General features: G+C 44.4%; 1 protein-coding gene across 5 annotated transcripts in view; it reads left to right on the forward strand.

The window, feature by feature from the left end:
• CTBP1 (C-terminal binding protein 1) overlaps positions 1 to 17,067 on the forward strand; it is a 496,367-nt gene that overhangs the window by 224,267 nt on the left and 255,033 nt on the right. For all 5 annotated transcript variants that reach the window (XM_069744905.1, XM_069744907.1, XM_069744909.1 and 2 more), the window contains exon 3: positions 11,084 to 11,182. In XM_069744905.1, coding sequence (XP_069601006.1) covers positions 11,084 to 11,182 — 99 coding nt within the window. The remainder of the gene's footprint in view (positions 1 to 11,083; positions 11,183 to 17,067) is intronic.

Raw genomic sequence — 17,067 nt, forward strand, 5'->3', positions numbered from 1 at the left:
TGGGGCACAGTGAACGGTGCAGAGCACCGTATATGGCACAGCTATGGGGCACAGTGAACGGTGCAGAGCACCGTATATGGCACATCTATGGGGCACAATGAACGGTGCAGAGCACCGTATATGGCACAGCTAGGGGGCACAATGAACGGTGCAGAGCACTATATGGTTCACACCTATGGGGAAATATGAACGGTGCAGAGCACTATATGGCACAGCTATGGGGAAATAATGATCTATTTTTATTTTTGAAATTCACCGGTAAATGCTGCATTTCCACCCTAGGCTTATACTCGAGTCAATAAGTTTTCCCAGTTTTTTGTGGCAAAATTAGGGGGGTCGGCTTATACTCGGGTCGGCTTATACTCGAGTATATACGGTATGTTTGGTTTATTGTGTCTTTCACCGCTCTCAATACACACCAAGAAACTTCGCCACACACTTATTCTTTTGGCCAAAACATATCTCCAGTAGTATAAAATACCAGACAACATCTATATGTGTTTCTTAAGTATACAGATATGAGTTGGTCAAAAAATAGTAGTTATTTCCATACTCTTATTTTTGTACCTAGTGTAGTGTCACTGTACAAAGAGAAAATGGTGGAAATCAAGTTCAGAACTCAACTGAACCGGTCAGATGTCAAAATAGACACCTGACCTGTTTAGTTGATTACTGACTTGTATATTCACCATATTCTATATAGCACATTATGTGACAATGTTTGACAAACTGATGGGACAATGGTTGTCACACGCTAACTATCTATCCTCACCTGGCCAGGTGTAAGAAATTGTGAATTCATGAGCATGTATATGTTCATCATGAATTCATTATTTCTTACACTTGACTTGACGGGTATAGAGAGCGTGCCAGTCTTGACGCAATGACGTCAAGAAGATTACCAATAAATAATTAAAAATTTAGTTCCATTATTATAAGTATGCGGCCGGTGTTTTATATCATTCTTTGTAAACCAAAATAGGGAGTGCAACTGAGGTCAATTATGATGAAAAAATAAAAATTATTACCTCATCAACTATCACCCACTCCTGGTTTTGGATTACAATATATGATATACTGTACATATCTACTGCCCATCTTTGTTCAACCTTTGTTTAGAGAGGAAAAAGACAGGAGACATGGTGAACACAAAAAAGTTTATTATTAGAAAAATTTGTATCAGTATTTAATAATTGGTAAACATTAACATACAACAGGACATTTACACAACATTGTCCTGCCATGAAACCCGTCCAATATCGGACACAAAATAGGCCGCAAATTGGTCCCGCATAAGACCAACGGCTGCAGTTGACCGCATCGGGTGATGCTGAAAATCTGGCAGTGGGTGTGAAACTGGTTCATCAAGTTCAATGTGGGGTCGCTCCTTAGCCATTATATATTGTGTAGAACCACACAGGCTTTGACCATCTCGTCCACTGTTTCCACTTTTAGATTGATGGCTGTTGCAAGAATGCGCCATTTAGCAACCAGAATGCCAAAGCTGCACTCTACGGTTCTTCTGGCCCTGGTCAGTCTGTAGTTGAATATTCTTCTAGTGTGGTCCAAGTCCCTACTAGAGTAGGGCTTCAGGAGATTTTCACACATCTGGAAGGCCTCATCCCCAACCATAACAAATGGCAGCGGTGGGCCTTGAGTGTTGGGGAGAGGCTGTGGAGGGGGAAAATTAAAATTGTTGCCATACACCCGACGGCCCATATCCGAGCTCTTGAAGGTCTGGGAGTCATTGCCACGGCCAAAAGCTCCAATGTCCACGGCGATGAAGCGACACTCCGCATCCGCTATTGCCATGAGAACTACAGAAAAATATTTTTTATAATTAAAAAACTCAGATCCGGTTCTGGCAGGTTTGACAATGCGGATGTGCTTCCCATCCACCGCCCCTAAACAGTTTGGAAAATCACACATGTTCAAAAATGTATTTGAAATTTCCCGCCACATGTCCACGGTGGGTACTGGTATAAACTCCTCACGGAGTACATTCCATAACGCACGACAGGAGTCCACAACAATTCCGGACAGGGTTGATATTCCAAGGCGGTATTGGAAGTGCAGGGAAGATAAACTCTCTCCTGTGGCAAGAAATCTAGAAGAAAAAGAAACAAAAAAAAAAATTAAAATCGGCTCTTAATGGTGTGTTTAAAAAAAAAAAAAAAAAAACACATAGAAAACATGTCATAACAAAAAAATTGCACGGTCATTGGTTTGGTTTTGGAACGTACCGTAATGTCACTAACAGACGTTCCTCAGGTGGAATTGCTCTACGGAGCCGTGTGTCCTGTCGCCTTATGGATACTTCGACACGAGCCAGTAAATCCCGGAAAGAATCTTGAGACATTCTGGTATAATCCTGGAATTTCTCCGGGTTGGCATTCAGCTCCGCATAGAGCGTGTGATATGCTCCACGGGTTTCACGCACTTCAATGATGGGGTGCCTCCAAAACCGCCGACGCTGTCTCCTTCTCCATCTTTGGCGGTTTCGGTCTTGCTCCCAAGCAAAAACACAGGCAAGGAAAATTTTGAAGCTGAACTCCAGTTTGAAATAAAAGTTCTCCATTGAAAGATCCATCATGACACCGGAAACAGTAGCAAGCTGTGAAAATTTCGGTACCCCTAGGGTCTATATATTGAGAGCCAATCATATACGCCCTCTCTATTCCCATTGGTTGTGTTACTGGTGACCTTTTTTTTTGGTTTTTTTTTTCTGAAAATTGCTCAAAAAAACGCAAACGCATACAAAAATGCATGTAAACACTGCATTTTTTTGAAGCACGCGTTAAACGCGTGCGTAAAAAAAACGCAGCGTTTACACGCGTTTACATGCGTTTTTGTACCATGCGTTTTTTTAAAAAACCGCATGCGTTCAAAAACGCAAGTGTGAAACCAGCCTAAGGGGCTGCAGCTCACGTTTGTACCTATTGATTACATTCACACTCCGCTTATTGAAAATGACCTTTTATCTCTTGAAGTGAACTTTTCTTTTTTCCCTCTTGACATTTTCATGTTTCATGTGATCTTTAGTGACAGGTCTGTGACATTCAGAATCCAGTCACTGATCCTATAGACTGTGCCTGGCCATATGACAAAGATGCATCTGCGTGCTTTCTTCCAGGTAGATGTCTTAATAATGTAGTGATATATAGTATGTATGACAACGCAGGCTGTATTTACTGATATAAAGGCGACAGATATGCATCCACACACATGGGTCTGCATAGGAGCTGTATACCAATAACTGGCAGCATTTTATCCAGAATATTTGAACACTTGCTTAATTTTTCTAAAATCACATATACATGAATAGAAAGGAAAAATAGAAGAATCTCTGTTGAGGAATCTTCTAAGTGAAGTTTGTGACCTCCTGGGTATTATTATTATTATTATTTATTGTTAAAGCGCCATTTATTCCATGGCGTTTTACAGGTATTGTATTATACCACTGTGGCCCCTTTTTTGGCTATACTAAATTTTGGTGGGACATGCACCTCCATCCTAGGGATGGACCATCAATATTAGAGTTTATGAAAGCCTTTTAAGCAGATTCTCTGCCCCACACCAGCAGGGATGCTGACTATAACCCCTTTGTTGCCCTAAATTGTCTTTGGGTGAAGTCAACCCTCAACGCCATGTACCAATTTGGAATTGTTAAATAAACCAAATAATTGGAGAGTGCTATACAACATAGTTAAAAAATATTACAAAAATTATTAACATAATTTAAAAGAAATATTATATATTAGACATAATAAAGGTTTCAGCAAGGACAGGGAGCCTAGTAAAGAGCCAAAAACTGAGATGGACAAACAGCCAGTAAAATAATATTGTGGTTGGTGTCCCCCAGGATGCGGTGCAGTCCCAACCCGCGTTTCACAGTAGCTTTTTCACAGGGAGTATTTTTGCCAGAGTTTGCTCTGTTACCCTAACAGCTAAATATATTATATAGTTGTTACTTAGTGGTATTCTGTGTCATGGGACTGTTGCAGGATATCCCAGAGCTAGGGGCTCCTTGCTTATCTATAAAGCTACGGGCGCTCTAACCATCCCTGCTCCCCGGATTACTTCTGGTGGTGAAGACACCAGGGCCAAGTGCCTTGCTGAGCTCCTAAATCAGCCCTTTTCTGTCTCGTCCCCCACCCAGGGAAGTGGGGAGGTGTAGTGTAGAAGATTACACAAACCAGACTAACAAGGGAAGATGTACAGGGATAAATGAAAATACCAATCATACAAATATGCACTCACAGACAACAGAGTGGAACAGAGTGACGTAAAGAAAGGAAAAAAACAAATAGGAGAAGATGAGGATATGCACACAGACAAATCACCAAGCAACAGTCTTCTGAAAAACACTCCAAACGCCTCCTCAAAAGACCAACACCTCCAATGAACCAGGCTGAAAAATTATTCATACCTTGTGACCTTTTCCGCTTTTTAATAAAATAAGAATGCATTTGTTTAAGCAAGTGCTTGTTGGGCAAATGCCTGTGAGAAAAATGAGTCCCCTTCTAATACCTGAATAAGTCTCAGGTTAATGATAGAGATGACAACAGGAACAATATAGAAGATGTTACGTACGAGATAGATTCCCAAAACCCCTAGTCTGGATGAGCAGTTCCTGAGAAACACCCCAGGTGGCGCTGGTGCAGCAGGATGGCTTAGATGGGGTGTAGTGATGTAGCAGAGCTGGGACAATGATGACTTATATAGCAAAGCTGGGACAGTGATGGATGATGTAGCAGAGCTGGGACAATGTTGGCTGATGTAGCAGAGCTGGTACAGTGATGGCTGATGTAGCAGAGCTGGGACAGTGATGGATGATGTAGCAGAGCTGGGACAGTGATGGTTGATGTAGCAGAGCTGGGACAGTGATGGATGATGTAGCAGAGCTGGGACAGTGATGGATGATGTATCAGAGCTGGGACAGTGATGGATGATGTAGCAGAGCTGGGACAGTGATGGATGATGTAGCAGAGCTGGGACAATAATGACTTACACAGCAAAGCTGGGACAGTGATGGATGATGTAGCAGGGCTGGGACAGTGATGGTTGATGTAGCAGAGCTGGGACAGTGATGGATGATGTAGCAGAGCTGGGACAATGGTAGTTGATGTAGCAGAGCTGGGACAGTGATGGCTGATGTAGCAGAGCTGGGACAATAATGAGTTATATAGCAAAGCTCGAACAGTGATGGATGATGTAGCAGAGCTGGGACAGTGATGGATTATGTAGCAGAGCTGGGACAGTGATGGATGATGTAGCAGAGCTGGGATAGTGATGGATGATGTAGCAGAGCTGGGACAATGATGACTTATATAGCAAAGCTCGGACAGTGATGAATGATGTAGCAGAGCTGGGACAGTGATGGATGATGTAGCAGAGCTGGGACAATAATGAGTTATATAGCAAAGCAGGGATAGTGATGGATGATGTAGCATAGCTGGGACAGTGATGGATGACGTGGCAGAGCTAGGATCGTGATGGATGATGCAGCAGAGCTGGGACAGTGATGGATGATGTAGCAGAGCTGGGACAATGTTGGCTGATGTAGCAGAGCTGGTACAGTGATGGCTGATGTAGCAGAGCTGGGACAGTGATGGATGATGTAGCAGAGCTGGGACAGTGATGGTTGATGTAGCAGAGCTGGGACAGTGATGGATGATGTAGCAGAGCTGGGACAGTGATGGATGATGTATCAGAGCTGGGACAGTGATGGATGATGTAGCAGAGCTGGGACAGTGATGGATGATGTAGCAGGGCTGGGACAATAATGAGTTATATAGCAAAGCAGGGATAGTGATGGATGATGTAGCATAGCTGGGACAGTGATGGATGATGTAGCAGAGCTGGGACAATGTTGGCTGATGTAGCAGAGCTGGTACAGTGATGGCTGATGTAGCAGAGCTGGGACAGTGATGGATGATGTAGCAGAGCTGGGACAGTGATGGATGATGTAGCAGAGCTGGGACAATGTTGGCTGATGTAGCAGAGCTGGTACAGTGATGGCTGATGTAGCAGAGCTGGGACAGTGATGGATGATGTAGCAGAGCTGGGACAGTGATGGTTGATGTAGCAGAGCTGGGACAGTGATGGATGATGTAGCAGAGCTGGGACAGTGATGGATGATGTATCAGAGCTGGGACAGTGATGGATGATGTAGCAGAGCTGGGACAGTGATGGATGATGTAGCAGAGCTGGGACAATAATGACTTACACAGCAAAGCTGGGACAGTGATGGATGATGTAGCAGGGCTGGGACAATGTTGGCTGATGTAGCAGAGCTGGGACAATAATGAGTTATATAGCAAAGCTCGAACAGTGATGGATGATGTAGCAGAGCTGGGACAGTGATGGATTATGTAGCAGAGCTGGGACAGTGATGGATGATGTAGCAGGGCTGGGACAATAATGACTTATATAGCAAAGCAGGGATAGTGATGGATGATGTAGCATAGCTGGGACAGTGATGGATGATGTAGCAGAGCTGGGATAGTGATGGATGATGTAGCAGAGCTGGGACAATGATGACTTATATAGCAAAGCTCGGACAGTGATGAATGATGTAGCAGAGCTGGGACAGTGATGGATGATGTAGCAGGGCTGGGACAATAATGAGTTATATAGCAAAGCTGGGATAGTGATGGATGATGTAGCATAGCTGGGACAGTGATGGATGACGTGGCAGAGCAGGGACAGTGATGGATGATGTAGCAGAGCTGGGACAGTGATGGATGATGTAGCAGAGCTGGGACAGTGATGGATGATGTAGCAGAGCTGGGATAGTGATGGATGATGTAGCAGAGCTGGGACAATAATGACTTATATAGCAAAGCTGGGATAGTGATGGATGATGTAGCAGAGCTGGGACAGTGATGGATGACGTGGCAGAGCAGGGACCGTGATGGATGATGCAGCAGAGCTGGGACAGTGATGGATGATGTAGCAGAGCTGGGACAGTGATGGATGATGTAGCAGAGCTGGGATAGTGATGGATGATGTAGCAGAGCTGGGACAATAATGACTTATATAGCAAAGCTGGGATAGTGATGGATGATGTAGCAGAGCTGGGACAGTGATGGCTGACGTAGCAGAGCAGGGACAGTGATGGATGATGTAGTAGAGCTGGGACAGTGATGGCTGACATAGCAGAGCTGGGACAGTGATGACTTATATAGCAAAGCTCAGACAGTGATGAATGATGTAGCAGAGCTGGGACAGTGATGAATGATGTAGCAGAGCTGGGACAGTGATGAATGATGTAGCAGAGCTGGGACAGTGATGGGTGATGTAGCAGAGCTCGGACAGTGATGGGTGATGTAGCAGAGCTCGGACAGTGATGAATGATGTAGCAGAACTGGGACAGTGATGGCTGATGTAGCAGAGCTGGGACAGTGATGGGTGATGTAGCAGAGCTCGGACAGTGATGGGTGATGTAGCAGAGCTCGGACAGTGATGAATGATGTAGCAGAACTGGGACAGTGATGGCTGATGTAGCAGAGCTGGCTAAGCAAAGTATGACTAGTAGTGATGAGCGAATATACTGGTTGCTTGAGATTTCCCGAGCACGCTCGGGGGTCCGAGTATTTTTTAGTGCTCGGAGATTTAGTTTTCATCGCCTCAGCTGAATGATTTACATCTGTTAGCCAGCATAAGTACATGTGGGGGTTGCCTGGTTGCTAGGGAATCCCCACATGAACTTATGTTGGCTAACAGATGTAAATCATTCAGCTGAGGCGATGAAAACTAAATCTCCGAGCACTAAAAAATACTCGGAGGACCCCCGAGCATACTTGGGAAATCTCGAGTAACAAGTATATTCGCTCATCACTAATGACTAGTGGTGCTAGAACAATGATGTAGCAGATTTGGAACCACATTGTAGCAGAGTTGTAGCAGAGAAAGCCCAGCATAATGTAATGGCAGAACACCAAGTACCTGAATCCTCGGGATGATGGTGTAATTTGCGATGGCACCACCTTGATTCCCAGGAGAAGACTCGGGGCCCCAGCAGCGCTGGAACCAGAACAGGTGAGCCACAGAGGACTCTTCATACTGGCTTTGGAATCAAGGATTGACTTCCATATTGTGGATCCAAGCCGCAGTCATTGGTAGCAGCTGGGTCGACTTTTGATGTCATCTGAACCAGGTGACCTGAAGACTGGAGAAAACCTTCATGGGTTTGTCTGGTGAAGAAGCCGCCATTTATTTCCTTGTGCGACCGGTGAATTTGATAAATTTTGGAAAGGATGATTAGATTTGTTCAGCTAGAAACATTCTTGCTGAATTTCTGCTTTTGAAGGATGGAGAACCATTGTTTGTCAGATATCCGCCAGTATCTGCCATTAGTCTTCTGGAAGCCGAGGACAATCTGTACGTATCATAGAGGATAAATGGCTCACGAGGCCGAGGTGATGATTTTGTTCGTATGTATCAGGACAGGAGAGAGAAGAATCATTTTACACCGCACCTGACACACATGGAAGCTGCAGGGCCGATGAGGTTCGTTCTGCACACAGATCAAAGATAATCAAAGACAAGGAGGAAAGTGTGTTATATTTAGTTGGCAATGAAAGTGATGTCTTTCTGAGTCATGGTGATTCCAACTCCCTCACTTACCCCGTTATTAGCCCGCCTGGGCTTATCCTGGGCTATTTACATTTTTTTTTACTATGGGCCTAAGAACTAACAAGCAGGTAGCTGTAAATATCTGCCTCCTATGCCTGGCGCCGATCTCAGCCAGCACAGAGTGCCGCTCCTACCAGTGATCCAGTGGCTTCCACTGATGTCACGTCGACAGAGCAGCTTCTTCTCTTCTGCTGCCCTCTGTTGACAGGGCATGATGTCATGCTGATTGACAGCCAGCTCTTTGCAGCCTAACTGCTGTCAATCAGCATCACATAAGTAGTTACGCCCGGTTGACAGAACAGCCCAGAATTAGAAAAGCTCTGTTGACGCTCTGTTGACAGGGCATGATGTCATGCTGATTGACAGTCAGTTCTTTGCAGCCTAACTGCTGTCAATCAGCGTCATGTCAGCAGTTATGCCCAGTCGACAGAACAGCCCAGAATTAGAAAAGCTCTGTTGACAGGGCATGATGTCATGCTATTTGACAGCCAGCTCTTTGCAGCCTAACTACTGTCAATCAGCATCACGTAAGCAGTTATGCCCGGTCGACAGAACAGCCCAGAATTAGAAAAGATCTGTTGACGCTCTGTTGACAGGGCATGATGTCATGCTGATTGACAGCCAGCTCTCTGCAGCCTAACTGCTGTCAATAAGCATCACATAAGTAGTTATGCCCGGTCGACAGAACAGCCCAGAATTAGAAAAGCTCTGTTGACACTCTGTTGACAGGGCATGATGTCATGCTGATTGACAGCCAGGTCTTTGCAGCCTAACTGCTGTCAATCAGCATCACGTAAGCAGTTACGCCCAGTCAACAGAACAGCCCAGAATTAGAAAAGCTCTGTTGGCGTGGTGCAGCTGAATCATTGAAAGGAGTGGTTGGTGGCCACTCTGGTCCGGCGCCGGGTAGAACAGGCACGTAGTTGCCTCTGTTAGCAACTATCAGCCTGTTAGTTTCTACGTCCATAGAAGAAAAGTAGAATAGTCCGGGAGAATCTCTTTTAATGACTTTGAGAAGCTCATACCTGGTCCAGCTTCCCCTCACATCCGTGTCCGGGCTAAAACGCCAAAGCCATGTGAGGTGACCAACGATAGTCCCAACATCTCACCTACCCTGCACTTTTGGGCTAGCGGGTCTGTAGGCTGGCTTGTTCTGCACAGACTTGACAAGGGGGGTTGCAGAAGCAGGAAAACCTAAAATGTCAAAAGCATCCTTTATAGAATAGAGTAAGAAAGTGCAATTTTAAGAAATACGATTATGAATGATAGGTGCTATATCGGATTAAGTCAGAATTCAGAGTTAAAAAATATACCATAAAAATGAATTTTTATTACGTATGCATTAAAAGACTACCTGATACTACATGGCCTGGCTTGTTATGGGTCTGTGTCATCTGTCCCTTACTATTTAGTATTGACCTTCATGTTCTTTTGACTAAGGCTTTATCATAAGGATCTTAAAAAGGGTCTGATATAGACCACAGGGCCTGATAGGGACCAGAATGCCAACCTCCGCGGATCGGTAGGGCCTGGTAGGGATCCTAATAGGACAGACCCATTTAGCTACTCGTCAGGGTATAATGCCCAGTTTGTTTTTAAACAATTAGTTTGTTTTTTTCTTTTTTTCCTTAAATGAGGACTTCTTTTAATGCATAATTAATAAAAGCTAATTATTACGGTATATTATTTTCTGTGAACTCCAGTACAATGTACTTTACAGCCGGTGATGTAAAGCACTGTATTTTATATTGCATTCCTCTTTTGCGGCACTAGATGGTGCCAGGATAACAGAAATTACCGCCATCTGGTGGTCTATGTGTAGCAGTTGCCATTTTATTTCTAGCGATTTGCCGTTTTTTATGAATCTGCGCCAGCTGTAATGTAAATTAGCGCTACATTCACTGGCGGTACAGATGTGTCACTCTGGACAAGCAGAGCTGCAGTGTAAAGCATTGGGGAGAGACAAGAACAACAAGCTGACCTCTGATGAGGCAGAATATACAGTTAAAAGTAATTCAGTCTTCAACAAATAATACTGCTGGGCAAAAAACGATCCAGTATAATGTAATTTCTAGAATGTGATGTAGATCTTCTGTACTAATCAGTAATGAGAGCAATGTGAGAATATAGTCAGGATGTTTCGCAGCAGCTGTAAAATGAGACTGGTCTATCAGCCAACCTTTCTGCTGACATCTAGTGGCCAACAGGAAAAGTGCAGGATAGGTAAAATCTGAGACAGTTTTTCAGAAGGACAATAACTCTAAGCAGCCCTGACAACCTGTGGCTTTCAGATCATGATGAGAGTAGTAGTTTCACCATTGGATTGTTGTAGGTTATTGAACCCTGCCTTATGTTACGGTGGGTTCAGAGATTGAGGGAGCTAGTAAATAGAATGCTGCTTGGTTAATAAATCCTCATAACCTCATGGGTTTTTTTTTTGCAGCTCCATACCCTCTGGCTTGGAGGGCTCAGCATGCTCTGGCTCCTTCATCTGGAAGCAACACAACTCCTTGGCCAATGATGCGAAGTTCGCCCGAAGCAGGTAAATAATGGCTTCCTATTATATTCTTATGCTGTACGTATCACATCTAAGGAATATTTTGGACTGTTTTTGGAACTTCCATATAAATTATCTATCTTAAAAAAAAATCCAGATTTTTCAGAGTTGTTATATTAGCTACTGCACTCCATAGCTCTTCCTGTCAATTTTCAGCTTGTGCTGTGTACACTGGGGGCAGGGTCATCTCACGATCACTACAGGCAGGATAATATTGAGAGGTAGCTTCCTTGTTACAGTGACAGCTTGCGATGGATCTTGGTCACCTTCTCATTTTTTCTTCAGCAGATTGCTTCTTAGACTCTGAATAAAAAGGATATTGTTGTGTTCACGGCGGTTTAAAAGGAAGCTCCGCCTTCAACTATCGTTTACTATAAGCATCATTCAGACGTTATATTGTAACTATGCAACTATCGTTTGCTATAAGCACCATTCAGACGTTACATTGTAACTATGTAACTATCGCTTGCTATAAGCACCATTCAGACTTTACATAGTAACTATGTAACTATCGTTTGCTATAAGCACCATTCAGACGTTACATTGTAACTATGTAACTATCGTTTGCTATAAGCATCTTTCAGACGTTACATTGTAACTATGTAACTATCGTTTGCTATAAGCATCATTCAGACGTTACATTGTAACTATGTAACTATCGTTTGCTATAAGCACCATTCAGACGTTACATTGTAACTATGTAACTATCGTTTGCTATAAGCACCATTCAGACTTTACATAGTAACTATCGTTTGCTATATCTTGTAGAAAACTTGGCACTCAAGTATATGTTGTAAGCAGATAATTTTATTTTGTGCAGGCAATCCAAAAATAAAGAAACGTTTTGACCCTGCAATGACCTTCATCAGTCAGACAGTTTGCAGTGTGCACAGGGTTACAGGCAGAAACGAACGCTCAGGATATTCAGCACATGCCACACATTGCTGCATTGTAGGACCAAAATGTTTCTTTATTTTTGGATTGCCTGCACAAAATAAAATTATCTGCTTACAATAGTTACCTGAGTTTCAAGTTTTCTATAAGATTTACATGGGATAGAATCTTACTTGGGCACCATCCACAGGAATGCCATAATTACCATTTTTATCGTTTGCTGTAGGCATCATTCAGACGTTATTTTTTTTTACTCTTATGCCAAAAATGGACGGAGTTTCTTCAGTGTTATCAGAGTTTGGTCAGTGTCAGTTTTTATCATCAGTTTCATCAAAGTTTAATTAGATTTTTTCGCATGGAAATAAAACTGATGAAGATTTCTCAACAGTCCAAGAAAAACAGGCTGAACATGGATGGCATCCAAATTTTGATGGACCTATTGACTTGCATTGGCAAGTTTGATCCTACACTCGGATGAATATGGGACATGTCTCTGTGCTCTTGTGTGGACCACTCAGTCCGAAGAAAAAAATGTGAACCGCTTCATAGACTATCATAGGTACCAGTGGTATCTGTGAGAGACTGGCGTCTCAATGAAGCCTTATGGTCATCCTCTTCTGCATCTTCGCAACATGAATTCATTATTGTTTTCATTTTATTTTTCGCTCAATTCAGTGTTGTTATCCACAAGCAAACAACAAATTCCATGTTCTCTGATCTAGTCATCATATTATATGGCTTTACAACTTATTACATATATGTGATGAATTATACCTGTTTGTATATAACTGTTTTTGCCCTACCACTCATGATACGATTAAGGGCTACAATGGCTTGAAACGCATAATCGGATGATTTTTTTTGTCCTCATTGTGTACCGCTGTGTCCGGAGCCCCTCCATGGTGTCCCCTACTCCTTCCATGCAGGGACACCGGTTTACTCACTGCTCCGGCCCTCGAAGTCCTTGGCGGGCTTCTGCTTTTTGCTACCTTGTCTGTGTGTGCGCACCACAGTTCCCAGTGGCGCACCTAGTGCACGCGCTCCCCTGTTCTTAGAGGGGCAGAGCGCGCATATACTAAATGCCCTCAGCTTATTGCCGAGATGCATTTAGCATAATTAGTACACCTGCCAGATGGCTCCCTGCCAATTGCTGGGAGTCATGCTGTATAAAAGACTCCCTTTCCCTTAGGGAGAAGTGGAATCATTAGTGAGTAAGGTGCCCTACTAGTGAGTTGTGAGGTCCCCTGGTCCCAATGCCACCAGTGTCCTGAACCTGTATCCCTGGTCCTGGTGTAACCAGTCCTGTATGGGAAGTCCCCTCATCCCAGTGTGGGCAGTCATGTATCCAAAGTCTCCTGGTCCTAGAGCAGCCAGTCCTGTTCATGACGTCCACAGGTCCCCGAGCATCAAGTACCTGAACATTGTCCCCTGGTCCTGGAGTGGACAATGCCTGAACCTCATCCCCTGGTCCCGGAGCGGTCAGTGCATGAACCTCGTCCCCTAGTCTGTGAGCGTCCAAACTCTAATCCAGTATCCTAGACCATCGTGTCTGAACCGAGCCCGAATCTGTGTCACTGACCGTTCTGAAGAGGTGCCAGAACTTACTAGTCTGAGCAAAGCCCTATTCAGTGTCAGCGGACCTGAGCTGCAGAACCAGGTTCTGCCCAGGAGTGGTACCCGATGGCTACAGACCGCTCATTCTGTCTCCACCATCAGGAGCTCCCGTGAACACCAGGTTGCTGCTTAGCTACGCCTCTTCCTGGACAGGCCCGACCCTGTGGCACAGTGGGTCCACAAATCCACGTGTGCCACCGTTAGGCGTAACACCTTGTCTGATATGGCACACTGCTATTTTAAGAATTAAAAAAAAAAACATAAAACAGAATTGATTGTGTTCCATTTCGGATGCTGGCGTCGTTTTTCTTCCTGTTATACTGGCTCCATTGCTGGTTTTCCTGTCCTTGTTTCCAGCGTGAGCTGAATGCTTTCTTCATATCTTATTGTATATAGGTATATATTTTTTATATTTTTTTTAAATTAAGACCCAAACAAGACTTGCACTTCATGTTATGTACAGAAAACGCTTCGGTTTTTCAGAGAAAACCTAGTTTGAAGACCCAGGGACTATATGAGAGATGAGACTAGTCCAGCGCCACCACCGTCCAGCTTCTCCCTGCACTGCTCTAGTTGATTGACACGACTCGGATTATGTCCAAACATGGGTGAGACTCATCAATCAAAGAGGTCCAGGAAGAAGTCGGTCAGTGGTGGCTCCAGACTAGTTTAGTGTCTCCCAACAGTCATTAAATTTTATAGTTTCAGAGAAAAATATACCTGGTTGAAGTCATGCTGCCATATTCTGGTTAATGCTTACAGTGGTTTGGACAGCATGAATCGAGTGACAGGTTCCCTTTAAATTAGTCCTTGTCAGGCTCACTAGACGAGGTGGGTCCTCAAAGCCCAAGGTCTGGCTGGTACACGGGCCATGGGCGTCATTACAGCAGACATATGAAGCATGTGGGAAACAGCAGAGATACTAGAAGCTGCAGGCAGACAGGAGGCAACCGGAAGACCGTAGACAGATAGCAGAGGTACTTGAAACATCAAACTGGTAGCAGTGGTACTGGGACATCTGGGAAATCGCAGACAGGTAGAAGAGGTCCTGGAAGACTGGGAACAGGTAGAAAAGGTATTGGAAGCTGCAGACAGACCGTAGAAGTCCGGAAGACAACAGATTGTTATCAGAGGTATGGAAGCTGCAGTCAGACAGGAGATGTCCGGGAGACCACAGATAGGTAGCAGAGGTATGGAAGCTCCAGGCAGACAGGAGATGTCCTGAAGACCACAGATAAGTAGCAGAGGTATGGAAGCTGTATTCAGACAGGAGACATCCGGGAGACCACAGATAGGTAGCAGAGGTATGGAAGCTGCAGGCAGACAGGAGACATCCTGAAGACCACAGATAGGTAGCAGAGGTATGGAAGCTGCAGGCAGACAGGAGACGTCCTGAAGACCACAGATAAGTAGCAGAGGTATGGAAGCTGTATTCAGACAGGAGACATCCTGGAGACCACAGATAGGTAGCAGAGGTATGGAAGCTGCAGGCAGACAGGAGACGTCCTGAAGACCACAGATAGGTAGTAGAGGTATAGAAGCTGCAGGCAGACAGGAGACATCCTGAAGACCACAGATAGGTAGCAGAGGTATAGAAGCTGCAGGCAAACAGGAGACGTCCTGAAGACTACAGATAGGACTACAGATAGGTAGCACAGGTATAGAAGCTGCAGGCATACAGGAGATGTCCTGGAGCCCACAGACAGAAACTGCAAATAGGCCATGGTGCACCAACAAACTAAGAGCCTTAATACCAAGACACAGGTGTGTGTTTGGTAGGCCTTATATAGGCCTAGGTAGATAATTACTTGGGAGCAGTCCGGGTTACTTGCAAAGCGCAATGTGGTGCACAACAAAGTTTAGCGGCCCGAGATATTGGATAAGTGTGTTCTCCTTTAGGCTATGTGCCCACGTTGCAGAAATGCTGCGGAAATGTTCGCAGCATTTCCACAACTCTCTGCTGTGGCTAAAATTCCGCATGCGTTTTCCCGCAAAACACAAGCGTTTTTAGCTTGCAGAATGCTTGCGCTTTACAAGCGATTTGAAGCATCACTTGGAAAAGTGATTGACAAGTTGGTCACACAAGCATAGTACTTGACAAGTGTGACCAACTTTTTACTATTGATGCTGCCTATGCAGCATCAATAGTAAGTGATAGACTGTTAAAAATAATGAAAAAATAAAAAATATGGTTATTTTCACCTTCTGACGGCCCCCGATCTCCTCAGCGGTGCTCCCGGTACGTTCCGTTCCCAGGGATGGTTTGCGCAAAGGACCTTTGTGACGTCACAGCCGCATGACCACAACGTTATCTCAGTTGATTCGCGCAATGCATCTCTGGGAATGGAAGCCGCCGGCGTGCACCGCTGAGAGTCGGGAGGACTCCGGGGGCCATCGGAAGGTAAGTACTGTATATCCCTATTATTTATTTTAATTCTCTTTTTACTACAGGAATATTGTACCCAGGACCCGGATGAGAGCCTCCTCTCCTGCAGACCTGGGTACCATCCGCACATGAAGCGCTCACTTTACGCATGGTGGGCATAGACACATGCATAAAGGGAGCGTTTCAATGCAATCCTATGGCTGCGGAATCACCGCGATTCCGCAGAAATAATGAACATGCTGCGGATTTTACCGCTATGCGATTCCGCAGCAGGAAAATCCGCAGCAAGGGCACAGCAACTTCGGATCCCCATAGGATTGCATGGGAAGGCGTTTTTTAAGCGTTTCCGCTGCGGCAAAACCGCATTTAAAAATGCAACGTGGGCACACAGTCTTAAGAAGCAGTGTATATATAACAAATATATATATATATACACACACGTCCTTCCTTCCATACAATGTTTTTTCTCCACAGAAAAGTTTGACTTAAGACTTTAATTTGAAGTCAACCTCGTTCCCGGATTTTGCCCCTGGTAATCTTGGCACGGGGCTGTTTACCAGGGCAACAATCCAGTTGTTCATCTTATTGAAGGTGAATTGAACAAACAGAGGCAGCACATTCTGTAATGAATAGGAAATTGGATAGTCCCAATCTGCATGTGTAACCGACGAACTGCGGCTTTTGTTCCAAAGAAAACAGCTTAGAATAAAATGTAATTCATTATATGGATGAGACAGAGACCCAGCAAGTCCCTTATGAACGTCGCCTGATTGTCAAGTGCCAACCCGGGTATACATGGGCAAAGACCCAATGTGTGGTCATAAGAAAAGCGTCCAATTGTGCGGGGTCCCTCCGGTCAATATTTTGCAATATTTTTTTCTGATCGAAAATAAATGAAATTTTTCCAATATTGACCCTGACCGCTGTTTATTTTTACCTTAAACTTCAGAAAATTTACACGTAGATTAGCAATGAT

Source organism: Ranitomeya imitator, chromosome 1 (genome assembly GCF_032444005.1).
Source record: "Ranitomeya imitator isolate aRanImi1 chromosome 1, aRanImi1.pri, whole genome shotgun sequence".
Taxonomy (NCBI): Eukaryota; Metazoa; Chordata; class Amphibia; order Anura; family Dendrobatidae; genus Ranitomeya; species Ranitomeya imitator.